A 14,078-nucleotide genomic window follows, 5' to 3' on the forward strand; every position below is an offset into this window, starting at 1 on the left:
TTTTTTCCAGTTCTAACCATGTAGGTGGGTCGTGAGAAGACGAGAAAAAAAAAAACATAATAAATCTTAATTGAACTGCCAAATAATACCATTGAAAATTAGGGCACTGAGGCCCACCTCTATTATAAGGCAGATATAAAAGAGATAGTCTAAGTCTGGGCCATCTATTATTCCATATGAATTTAGTAACAAACCTCTTCAGTCTAGAAAATAAGGTGCTCGGAGGTGCTAGAGGGATATTCTGAAAAAGTGTAACGATCACCAGCTGGAGTGCCTCTGAGAGTCACCAGAGGGCACTCCACACCAGACTGATCACATCACAAACTCAACTTCCCATCATGCCGCTTACCTGGGACTGATTGCACATACACCTGCAGCTCATCCACACTCATCTCATACACCTGCAGCTCATTCACATACACCCATATAAACCTCTGTCACTCTTCAGTTCACTGCGAAGTATTGCATTGCCCCGGCGTACAATTTCTGAGCGGTTTCCCTGTGTTTGCTGAACTGTTACTGACCTTGGATTGTTTATACCGACTTCTGATTCTTCTGCTGCCTGTCTTGACCCGGATTGTTCATTGGACTGTGATTCCTGCCGCCTGCCTTGACCCTTGCCTGTTTTCTATTTCTGCTCTGAGATTATCTCCATTGTTCTGTCTGCGCCTGATTTACCCTGCCTGTTGATTATTCTAATAAAGCTGCAATTGGATCTTACTGTGTCCTCCACATCATTACAAAAAGATATAAAAATGCAGGCAAAATTTTCATTTTTAATGTATTTATCCTCCCTATTACAAAGATGGGTAATGAGGTCCATCGTTCAACTGACTTTGCTGCATTATCAAAAACAGAATCATAATTTATTACAACAACATCTTCCACCTTTGGGGTTATTTAAATACCCAAATATGTGAAGACTCTGGTAGTTTTAAACATTAACATTACTGCTAGGATTTTCCCCTTCTTCCTCATTCAACATCATAATAGAAGACTTTGAATTAATCCGATACCCTGATATTTTCCAAAATATCTCAATAAGATGCAGTAGAGCAGGCATAGATGTATCCAGCTTCTTTAAAAACAATATAACATTGTCAGCAAAAAGAGCTATTTTATGTTCAAAACCGGAAGTTGTTATACCTTCAACATCTTTATTTCTTCTAATTGCGATTGCAAATGGTTCAATGGCTAGAAGAAAAAGCAGAAGGGAAAGAGGAGAGCCCTGTCTACATCCTCTAGAAATATTAAATGGCTTTTATACCATACTGTTAGTCAGGACCTCAGCTAAAGGATTCTTATATTACAATCCGACCCATTTACAATAATTCTTAAGTTTCATAACGTTTCAACACGTCGAACAGAAAATCCCATTCGACCCTGTCGAATGCTTTCTCTGCGTCTAATGACAGCAAAGCAGGTCCCACCGCCTTCCCTGCTTTCATCAGTTCGATGGCATCTACTACTTCTTTCAAACTTATAACTTTATTTAGATCTTTCTTTTGTTCCTCCAAAGTGCATGGTAAATCCAAATCATCTAAGAAGTTTTTTTGTACTTCAGAACCTTGTAAACATTCTGAACTATATAAGTCTGCGTTACCCCACATACGCATTACCGGAAGAAACGGAAGCGGAAGCGTCTGCGGCATAATAAAAGCTCCACTGTTCTCAAGCTGTGTGTTGTGCTTGTCTCTCATTAGCAATCGCTCCAGCGGCTTTCGTAACATTAATACAATTTTAATGCATTACCGGTCATCCATGAACACGATTTCTGCCCGAGTTCCATCGTATTCTCTGCCGTCTGTAGAGGTGAAGACAACAACTCCCATAATTCCCATAATGCGTCATCAAGCCTCGCCTTTGTTTTGAATAAACGACATCTAGTGGCGAAAAGTTACATAATGCGCCTTTAAGAGATTAAAAAATAAATAGTAAATAAATGCATTTACACAGCAAGAAGGAAATATCTGGCTATATCAGTGCAAGTGAAAGTTGTGAGGTTAGTTTATATAATTAATATGAGCTTGTCTCTCATTAGCAATCGCTCCAGCGGCTTTCGTAACGTTAATAAATCTTTAATGCATTACCGGTCATCCATGAACATGATTTCTGCCCGAGTTCCAGCGTATTCTCTGCCGTCTGTAGAGGTGAAGACAAGAACTCCCCTAATTCCAATAATACATCATCAATCCTCGCCTTTGTTTTGAATGAATGACATCTAGTGGTGAAAAGTTACATAATGTGCCTTTAAAGGTCCTGTTCTTCGTGATCCCATTTTTCAAACTTTAGTTAGTGTGTAATGTTGCTGTTAGAGCATAAATAATACCTGTAAAATTATAAAGCTCAAAGTTCAATGCCAAGCGAGATATTTTATTTAACAGAAGTCCCCTTTCAAAGCCTACAGCGAACGGCCGGTTTGGACTACATCCCTCTACTTCCTGCTTTAATGACGTCACTAGAACAGTTTTTTGACTAACCTCCGCCCACAGGAATACACAAAAAAAGGGGGCGTGGTCTTGTTGCGCTCCCACGGAGAAGAGGAAGAGTTGAGTTATGGTAAGAGGCGTGACCTTTCCAGGCAACGTGCGCTAAGCTGCTGTCGAATCACACAACACAGGAACCGCTGGCACAATCAGAACTCGTTACGTATTTCTGTAGGAGGGACTTAATAGAACAAGGAAGTCATCAGCCCGTTTTTAGGACAGTGAAAACAGCGGTATACAGATAAGTAAATTGTGTGAAAAATACTGTGTTTTTTTACAAGCGAAACATGAACACATGTTATATTGCACACTGTAAACACAATCAAAGCTTCAAAAACACAGGAAAACCGGGACCTTTAAGAGATTAAAAAATAAATAGTAAATAAATGCATTTACACAGCAAGAAGGAAATATCTGGCTATATCAGTGCAAGTGAAAGTTGTGAGGTTAGTTTTTATAATTAATAATATACACAGTATATGTAAGGGATAAAGTAGAGCGAGGCGGTTGTTATAGCGAATACTACCCCGACAGGCTGATCAGGACCCCAACGCAAAGCGGAGCTTGAATCAGCCTGAAGGGGATGTATTCGCTATAACAACCGCCTCACTCTACATTATCCCGCTAATTACATGGCTACCTACCAAATAAATCAATAATTTGACACAAAATATTGATTTAAAAAGGAGTTTATTGATTTAAAAACGATTGTATTGCTTCCGCTAAAGAAATAGTCTATTCCGTCTCTACGGTTAGAATCCTGCGTCCATTGCAACGCTCTGGCGTTTTTCATGGCAACGATGTGTTATACTTAGCAGCGGTCTGTTATCAAGAAATAACAGACCGCATTCTACATTAGAATTCAACCAAGCCATGTAATAGATAGGTATATCTTACCCAGAACATAACCATAATCTAAAAGCTGAGCCACTTTCATGATGCCTAAAACTCAGGGTTGACCAAACTCAACTGAAACTTCATGGTATAGGCCACCAAGATTTATGTTAAAGGTGCAATGTGTAATATCCCATACAAAAATGTAATATATGGCCATATATGTACTTATATTTTAAATAGCATGACATATATCTATACATATATTTGACTTATATGAGAACACAATATATGCCTGCAACATATATCTATACATATATTTGACTTATCTGAGAACACAATATATGACTGCAACATATATCTATACATATATTCGACTTATCTGAGAACACAATATATGCCTGCAACATATATCTATACATATATTTGACTTATCTGAGAACACAATATATGACTGCAACATATATCTATACATATATTTGACTTATCTGAGAACACAATATATGCCTGCAACATATATGAACATTTATGTGTCCAAACATGTGAAGAAAATATTTGAGTTCATCCATATATGCAGGGCCGGCGCTAGCTAATAGGCAGAGCAGACGATTGCCTAGGGCCTCGGGCTTTGAGGAGGGGCCTCCATAACCGTAATATCCCCTATATATATAGTCCACCAGTCAAGACGGACAGAAATACTAGCCTCATTGTTCATTGGATATTGTTGAATTGTCACTCATCTGCAGTTAAACCAATTAATGTTTCCGTTTCAAAGCGGTATATTTCTGAGGATCTATTGACAGAAATGCAATATAAGATCCATAACTATGTTTTCAGTGGTGTATAAAGACCTTACTTAATGAACCGTTATGTTTTTATTACCTTAGAATGAGTCATTTATATCTACATAATAATGTAGATTATGTAGGAACCGCTACAATGGGCACCCCCCTTCTATGAAGGTCGACATATTATGACGTTATGTTTCTACCGTAGCCGACAGCGAACAAACAGCGCTACAGAGCGTGTTTCGTCACTAACTTGAATGAGAAGCAGCAAAAAAAGACGCAGCAGAATACTCAGGTTGTCCCTGACTCTGCAAACGTGGAGAAAAACATGCTGTCTGAACGACGCCTCGGACATCGTAACGTTAGCTATTTCCCCTTACCTAGCTGCTTTGATGCTCTTATCCATAGCTCTTATCTTATACTAACTAGCATGGAAACAAGCTATGGTAAAGTCAGTGAATAAAAGACTAACACAATGATGAACAAGTAAAAATAACAATCGCAATAACGTGGTTTTACTGAATAATTAAGTAAATATAATTTAATATAAAATATAATATAAAGAAACCTCATTGCTTGACTTGCTACTCTCTGCTGACTCAGACTCAGACGACGACATCTTCTGATCCTACGTCGGCCACCGTAGCTTCTCCTTCGAGTTTGCAAATGGAGGGATAAGCCGTGAGTTACTGACTGTTTCCAATTCGCAAACCTCACCACTAGATGGCGCTAAAAATTACACACTGCACCTTTAAAAAAAAGGCACAGGACACCTAATTTGCTGAATGTAACTCCAATGCACAATCTTGCCCATTCATCTGCAATTGTTTTGCTTTTTGTACAAAGGAAATATTTGACAGTAATAACTATGATGGAATATGCATTCAAATGATTTGTAAAGTAAACAGGACACATTTAGACATAGGTCTTTGCAAAGTAATGCAAAGAAGTATTTTAATATAAAAACTATATTAAAATATAGTTGATTATTGTTTTAACATTTTGAACACCTGTTTAAATGAGTCAACTTGTCAGGTCACATGCTGCCACTAAAACATGTCTTCACACCATGCAGCTGAGAATCAATGACATAACCCTTATTTACAGTATTTTAGCAAATAAGATGTAACCTAAGCCTAGCTGAAGTCCTACTTCATGCTGCTTAGGTTTGCACAACATTTACAGCTGTAAAGTTTGACAACAACATTAAAGGTGAGCATTAATTGGATGAGAAAGTATCAGGGTCACTGAGAAACTCAGCCAGTCTGAATAAAAGGCACATTATTTAGCACTATCGCCTGTGAAAATTGATCACAGATTACCAACACCCAAAGTGAACAGAAAGCATGCTGTATATTGTTATTGTATATTTGTCCTTTTTTTTTTACATTTCTGCTTTTGAATTCTACAGTTCATTTGCCCCATAGACTTCCATTGGACGTGCAAGTGAATTTCTGTGGTAATGTAGATAAAAAGGGAGATTATTACTCCTCATTTAGCAGATAATCATTTGTGAAGACAAGCGTTGCTCTTAACCCCATTGAAAGGTCAGTAGACAGTTGTTGGGTGTCAGTTAATCTTAAGGTAGGGATACATCAAACCGACACCAAAGGAAAAAGGAAAACCAACACAGATACTGCAGATACACAAACCGTAAACAAATCAGCATGTGCTTACCATTTTGAATATCAATCATGCTGGTCACTTTCTTTATTCTACTCGGCTCATGTTATTAATAAAATATTCGCCCAGGAACACTCACAGACATCCCAAGTCTCCCGGAAGTTCCGGGAGTCTCCCGCATGTTGATCGCGGCTCCCTGATGCCCGCAAATTAGTTAAAATCTCCCGGAATCTAGAGCGAGCGAGCAAAAGCGCGCATGCGTAGCGCGCGCACGGCAGAGAGAGGGAGCGAGAGACCTTGCCTGTGTGTTCTAGTGTGCGTGTGTTCCTCACGAAGCGCATGTAAGGACCCAACCAATCAATTGTAAGTGCGGGCGGCCTTTTATCTACACTCCCGAACCGAATTAATCAGAACCGAACCACCCCACAAACAAAAAACAACACATTGTCCAACTAGAGCCACCAGTGCGGAACACACCGAAAAAAACAAGCCGGCTTGGTGTGTCCTTGGCTTTAGGTTTGTGGTTGATCCCTACCTAACATTAAGCCTGAGGCCAGCTTGAAAGTAAACAGGAAACACTAAAACTAATGCTAAATAAAGGCAAATGTAAAATATATCAATAAGCAGCAACTGACTTACACTTAATACATAGTAGAATAAGGCTAAAGGCAATAAAGCTATTACTGAATGGTAAGAAGCATTACAAGACAGTCAGATGTTTAGATAGATGCTTAACCCCAAACTCTTTTTTCCTTTATCTTTCCACTTCTTAGAAACATGGATTTGGGAGGTTTGGAGACTGTTGTGGCCAACTCAGCCTATGTGTCAGCACGCGGGAGTGTAGACGGCACTGCTGCAGCAACAATGCGTGACAAAAAATATCGTGCCAAGCTCAACCTTCCTCACATCAGACAATGTGAACATATGAAGTCTACAGTAGATTCTTCCTTCGACAGTATGTGCGTACGCCAACCGATTGGTAAGCGCCTCTTTCAGCAATACCTTGAAAGTGAACCTGCTCACAAAAATGCTGTAGATTTGTGGAAAGATATTGAAGACTACAACATTGCCCAGGAAAATGACCGGGGTAAGAAAGCACAGAACATGGTCAACAAATATTACGAGTCCTCCTCCAAGAACTTCTGCGACTTTCTGGAGGACAAAGCTGTGAGCAGGGTGAAAGAGGACCACAAGAACATTCGAGGAGATCTGTTTAAAGAAAGCGAACAGCAGCTCCTTGTCCACCTTGAAGCTAAAGCACTCTGTGGCTTCAAGGACAGCATGTACTTTCTGCGCTACATACAGTTTAAATGGCTGGAGAGCCAGCCTGTTACTGAAGATTGGTTCATGGATTTCAGAGTGCTTGGGAAAGGTGGATTTGGTGAGGTCCATGCTTGCCAAATGAAGGCAACAGGGAAGATGTATGCTAACAAGAAACTGAACAAGAAGAGGTTGAAGAAACGTAAAGGTTATGATGTAAGTGAGATATCTAGTTTATCAGTAAATAAAGTATACTTGATGCATACTTGGTTTGATCCAACTGCAGACTTAAAATCTCGATAAGTATGCATATCCCCAAAACTGTGCAAGTGAAGCAATACCTTTTTTTTGGTCAATTTTGCCCTGGTTCATTGCTTAAAAACACAAAGTAGGTGAGAGAGCAACCGGGGAAAAAAGGAAAGAGACACATAGAGACATGAGATTAGATTAACCTGAGAACATGGTATTAAGCAGCTCTAATCATAGAGTATTGGCTCAATGCAAAGAGGCTTGCAGGCTCTGCTTGATACTCCACAAAGCAGCTCAGCTGCAACCGAGAAGCAGAAAGACCTATAAGAACTGTTTATACTTTCTTGCTTGGAAATTTCATTCTTGTCACTAATTTTCTTGCTTATGATTGGCCCATTTAAATATCTTCCGAGACATGAAAACGTCTTTGCCAATAAATGATTGTAGATTTCTAAACTTCCTAGTTGCATGTACAGAAGCTTTTAGATTGATAAAAAACACAGTTAAAATACCATAGAAAAGGAAAGTATGTAAAGGAATGACTTTAGGAAGATTCAATTAGTGTTTGCTGATGATACAAGATCTTGTACAGGTGGTCTTCGTCTCAATAAGCCTTAGCAAATGTGTTCTAGTCCTCATGTTAAATCTTTTGAAAACAACCCTCTGTGTAGTAGAACCTCAGTCCTTTTAAAGAACTTTTTTAATATACATAACTAAATGTGGCCACCATTTTTCAATTCTTTATCTCTTTTTTCTTTTTTCTTTTCTGTTGTAACATTTCTCATTTCTTGATTTCCCATAGGGTGCTATAATTGAGAAGCGCATACTGGCTAAAGTCCACAGTCGTTTCATTGTGACTTTGGCCTATGCTTTCCAGACCAAAACAGACCTCTGCCTGGTCATGACGATCATGAATGGAGGAGACCTCAGGTCTTACTTATATATCTATGTTTGTGTGTGTGTTTGTGGTCCTTGTTGCAACAAGGATAGTAATAAAAATTGTTTGACCTTGTGGGGACATTTTTTTGTCCCCATGAGGAAAACATCTTATAAATCATACTAAATGCATACTACTGATGCTTTTTGAAAATGTAAAAATTTAGAAAGTTTTCTGTGAGGATTGTGTTTAGGGGTAGGGTTAAGGTTAGGGGATATAATATAAATTATAACTAAACTGTATTAAATACAGTATCATTGCAATGATTTAAATTACTCATAATATGTGATTTTGGTTATACTGCCCATTCCTATACGGGCCATTCTACAGAATTGGTGCAAAGTCAGAGTTGGAAACATCTTGACATTTTTTTGTTTTTTTACACAAATTTTGCATGAATTGTATAATATCCAAGGTACGCTTTTCTAGTAATTGTGCAGTTAATTCTCATATTGTATTTTTAGAAAATCCTGGAATATTTTCCTTCTCCCCAAATTTGTCACTACCGAAACACAATATTAAATAATTTATTAAGAAGGCTTATAATGACCTATTAAGATTTTGTTTACATCTACCTTATAAATATATATTTTTTCTATTTAAAAAAAATATTTTTACAGGTTAAATCAATAAAGGTTATAATTTTAATAATATTTTAAATGTAATTTATGAGATTTGTTGTATTTTGAACCCAATCTTTCTTTGTAGAAGGCATAAAATTTATCATACTGATTTCAAAGTTTAGGATTCATTAGTTTGAATATGCATTGAACCAAACACTATCATAACATCTTAGTTGATAATTCAATATACTTTATTTTTGACAAAACATCCCATGTTACGGTAGTGACTTCACATTTTTGGTAGTGACAGTAATGTTTTGGTAGTGACCACAATACTTAGTTTGCCATGGCTGAATCAGACTGTCCACATTTTATGTTAATATAAATAAATAACTATGATGCACATATGCAGTCAGTACATATAGCAGACACACATCTGACAGTAAAGATCTTATAAGCACACCTAGAGCTATTCTATACTTTGGGTCTTGAGGTGCAAGTGAGAAGAGGTATGCTCATAGATTTTTCTTCCTAAAAAACAACAGCAACTTACAATGTAGACTGTTTCAGAACCACTTTGTTTTATTTTCACATTTTCAACATTTTGTTTGAGTCATTCAGATAAATCTCCAGAACCACTGAACTGTGTGTGTGTGTGTGTTTACATAAAACATTAATTTCAGAATAATTTTCCTCATTCAGATAAATCTCCAGAACCACTGAAGTGTGTGTGTGTGTGTGTGTGTGTGTGTGTGTGTGTGTGTGTGTGTGTGTGTGTGTGTGTGTGTGTGTACTGGTGTCTGATCACCCTCACTGGAAGTGCTAGGTGGTGTGGAAGCCCTGCAAAATGTCTCCACCTCTTTTTGTCTTTTCACCATCATCCTGTGTCTTTTCTGTCTTTTCCTCCATGCTTTTCTGACCTGTCTTTGCTCCCTGTCAGATAATTCACTGATACTCTTCAACTTTCCTTCTTCCCTTCCCTTTGTTTCTTATTTCTTTCTCTTTCTTTCCTTAAAGGATTAGTTCACTTTTAAAAAAACTTCTGCTGATAATTTACTCACCCCCATGTCATCCAAGATGTCCATGTCTTTCTTTCTTCAGTCAAAAAGAAATTAAGGTTTTTGATGAAAACAGAAGCAAGAAGAACAGAGCAAGGCGAGCATTTGTGCTTATAAAACTTAAACTTTTTTATTTATTTTTGAAATGACCGATCGTTTCGCTAGATAAGACCCTTATTCATCGTCTGGTATCGTTTAAAGCCCTTTGAAGCTGCACTGAAACTGTCATTTGGACCTTGAACCGTTTGGGGCCCATTGAAGTCCATAATATTGACAAAAATCATGGAATGTTTTCATCAAAAACTTTAATTTCTTTTCGACTGAAGAAAGAAAGACATGGACATCTTGGATGACATGGGGGTGAGTAAATTATCAGCAAAAGTTTTTTTTAAAGTGAACTAATCCTTTAAGTATTCCTCGTACTTCACTGGGTCTTCCCTCAACCTTTGTTTGTATTCTCTCTGTCTCTCTGTCTCTCTGTTGTAGTTTTTTTTTTTTTTGTCATGTTGGTGTTTTCTGTCATTCTCCCTGTCAAGTTAATCATAGAAATTAACATTACTGACAACAACCTTACACCTAAGCTAGTATCATGGACTGCAACCTTAAGTAATTGTAACCTCATCACATTACAGACTTTTAACAGAATCTTGCATACTAAAACACTACTAAAACATACCACAGTAGTAATTATTTGCATAACTGTACTAAAATGTAGTTTATTCCTCCAAATAAAGGATTATGTGTTCCCTTTTGTCACTACCAAAACAATAATGTCACAACCGAAACTTCAAGACATGTTACGGTTGTGACTGTTTTGGTAGTGACAATTTTAGATACTTTTGAGCCTAGCTCGAAGATGCTAATCAGCACATGGTTAGCAATCACTGGTCAGAACAGTTGAACACATATAACAACTAAATTTTATGGAATAACATCCAAAAAAGTTTTCTCAATAGCAGAAAAAATGAGTTTGGTAGTGACATTCCTTAAAGTTACAACACAGATTTTTAGACTTTAGAACACATTTACTTCAAAATGATGGGATCAATCTACTCACCATATAGCACATGAGAGAGAGGGACACAGGAATATTTCCTGATCAAAAATGTAGGGCTGTGGTTAAAATCAGTCTCAGCCAATGGACTACAACATTCACTGTTTTGGTAGTGACATGAAAATGCGGGACAAGTTTTTTTAGATAAAGTTTCATGATTTAAAAATAAAAAATAAAATAAATATTTTTTTTTAACTTCATTTTTTAAAAGAAAACAAAACTATATTTTTTAAAACAAGAATGGAAAAATGTGCAAAAAATTTTTCAATATAATTTTCACAAGTTGAAATTTAGGGGTTAGGGTTTGGGACAGCCACCTCCTAATTGAAAGTAGCCCATAAATAATGATTTTATATATGTAAAGCTTACTGATATCTTAAATATTATTGTGGGTTTCAATAGATAATTGAAGGATCTTAGTAAACATCTAAGATTTTAATAATTAAATGCTTTTCAAATGTGTTTTTTGGATGAGGGACAGCAGTTTGCACCAATTCTGTAGAATGGCCCATACAGTAACATTTACATAGCCCTCCAAAGCACTTTAAAGAACACACAAAAAAAAAAAAAAACTAACATGCTTAAACCTATTGTACTTTTTTTATAAGCAAAAATATATCTACTTTATATTTATATATTTTATATTGCAAAATAATTCTGAAAATAGCAAGTAGAATGTGTGTGAATGTAATGTTGTACAGAATATGTGCTGTGTTTCTGTAAGAATTGTAGCAGCTTTCTTACTAATCTAGCATAATCTGTGGAGATAATCTTAGCAGCAGCATTGATATTGTGAAGGTTTAGTGTCTGCTTGCGTCACACAACACGATTTCTCTGGGCTCAGCTCACAAGGCCAGAAGTTCATGTGCACATAGATAACATTCTCTATTTAAAACCAATGAAAATTGGAAAAATTATGTGCTCCAGCATCCACAATACAGTAATCACCAGTCCAGTCATATCTTCAATATATGAACATGGTTGCTTTTTTCTTTTCTTTTTTTGCTGGGACCATCTTGTTCCAGCAACAAACTAGTTACCATGTTTCAAAAACCTGCTTGATCACCTTTAAGCTAATTCTATTAAAAAATGTCAAATAATTTCTTGTGTTTCTTTATTATCCACTGTATGACAAACTTTTTAACTCCATCCTCTACTCCTGCTCCCTGCTTTAGATTCCATATGTATAATGTGGATGAGAAGAATCCAGGCTTTAATGAAACTAGAGCTTGTTATTACACGGCTCAGATCGTCTGTGGACTTGAGCATTTGCACCAGCACAGGATTGTATACCGAGACCTCAAGCCAGAAAACGTCCTCCTGGATGATGCAGGTGAGAAATACACTGAAACACTTATTTACTGCTTGCCTCTCCACTTTTTGCTTCATCTCATCTGAATGTTTTGTTTGTTTGTTTTTGTTAGGACATGTGCGTCTGTCTGATCTGGGGTTGGCTGTTGAATTACCGCCAGGAAAAGACAAAACACAGGGATATGCTGGGACCCCAGGTCAAAGACCTTTCAGTACACTCTAAAACAATATCCCTTGCATTGAGTTTTTTTTTAAATGAGGGGGAAGGTTTGAAGGGACCCCTCATAATAGCAAAATAATGAAACATTTGAGGTCACGTTATGTGTAACTGAGTTTAAAAAAGAAGACATGACGGCTCATTTAATTTCTGATTGTCCATACACTTAAATTACTATAATTATATTAGTGTTTACCTTTGAGCTGACAACTTGTGTTTATAACATTCTAGCATACTACATTATTCTAGCAATACATTATTATTAGGTAGAATTGCAAGGTCAAGTGAAGCTGTCACAGAAACTGTCAAGTTCACCATGGCTTTGATGGTAACCCTTCCTTTTACAGTCCCCTAATTACTAGGTATTTACCTGGTAAATATATGGTAAGTTATAGTTGGTTATTGGTAATTACCACAGGTAATAAGTATGTAAATGCAGAGAAACTACAAACTAATTACTAGGTATTTACCAGGTAAATATATGGTAAGTTATAGTTGGTTATTGGTAATTACCGCAGGTAACAAGTATGTAAATGCAGAGAAACTACAAACTAATTACTAAGTATTTACCTGGTAAGGATATGGTAAATTATAGTATTTTAGTGTGTAATTACTTAAGGTGATTAGTATGCAATTACAGTGAAACTACCAGGAAAAAAAAAAACACCACTGTTAAATATCAACTCAACAAAGTACTGTGTACTTGTTACCTGTTTAGGCATGGTAAAATTGTGTACTTCCTCAGAATGTAGGCAGCCAATTTTTAGAAACACCTCCAGTATTACCCATCAATTCAAGTTAGGTTTGTAGTTATCCTAGGGTTATGTTGGTAACAGTCCATGTTTATTTATAGAATAGAATAGAATAGAATGAGGCATTTATATAGCGCTTTCATATGTACTACTGTACACCCAAAGCGCTTTACAGTCATATCAGGGAATCTCTCCTCAACCCCCACCAGTGTGCAGCATCCACTTGGATGATGCGACGGCAGCCACAGTACAACGGCGCCAGTGCGCTCACCACACACCAGCTACAGGTGGAGAGGAGAGAGAGTGATAGAGCCAATTCAATGTAAGGGGATTATTAGGAGGCCATGATTGGTAAGGGCCAATGGGTGGAATGTGGCCAGGACACCATTTATTACTATCTTGAAATTAAGACGGTAGTTTCCAATACATTACCTTGTCTTACATAGTTGTTGTTCATTGCTACACCCATTTATAGAGGGTTTATCAAATAATTTACCTTACACTTACCTGGTAACTACCCCGCAGGAACAGTTTTCCCTAATGTCATGGCACATCTTAAATACTGGGTATGTTCTTGCAAATGTTTTTACAATTTACTCAGTAAGTAAAGTGCAACTGTACTGTAAAATTAAGCCTTGTTTATTTCCATGGTATTACCGGAATTGTACCATATAACCTGATCATTCCCTTTTCCATAGTCACTCTTTTTTTTTTTACCTCGTATGTCCTGCAACGTTACCAAGGAAAACATGACAATTTACTCGGTAAGTAAAGTGCAACTGTACTGTAAAATTAAGCCTTGGTTATTTCCATGGAATTACTGGGATCTTACCCTATAATCTGATCATTCCCTTTTCCATAGTCACATTTTTTTTTTTTATACCTCGTATGTCCTGCAACGTTACCAAGGAAAACATGACAATTTACTCGGTAAGTAAAGTGTAAC

At 37.0% G+C, this 14,078-nt stretch overlaps 1 protein-coding gene across 1 annotated transcript in view; it reads left to right on the forward strand.

Annotated features, from left to right (window-relative positions):
• The window catches only part of grk1b (G protein-coupled receptor kinase 1 b), a 47,908-nt gene that overhangs the window by 22,455 nt on the left and 11,375 nt on the right, over nt 1-14,078 (forward strand). Inside the window, exons 2-5 of the mRNA XM_084414854.1 lie at nt 6,505-7,207; nt 8,043-8,170; nt 12,028-12,185; nt 12,277-12,360. Of these exons, the coding sequence (XP_084270980.1) occupies nt 6,509-7,207; nt 8,043-8,170; nt 12,028-12,185; nt 12,277-12,360 (1,069 nt within the window). The 5' untranslated portion in view covers nt 6,505-6,508. The remainder of the gene's footprint in view (nt 1-6,504; nt 7,208-8,042; nt 8,171-12,027; nt 12,186-12,276; nt 12,361-14,078) is intronic.

Source organism: Rutilus rutilus (assembly GCF_951802725.1).
Source record: "Rutilus rutilus genome assembly, chromosome: 7".
NCBI classification, from domain to species: Eukaryota; Metazoa; Chordata; class Actinopteri; order Cypriniformes; family Leuciscidae; genus Rutilus; species Rutilus rutilus.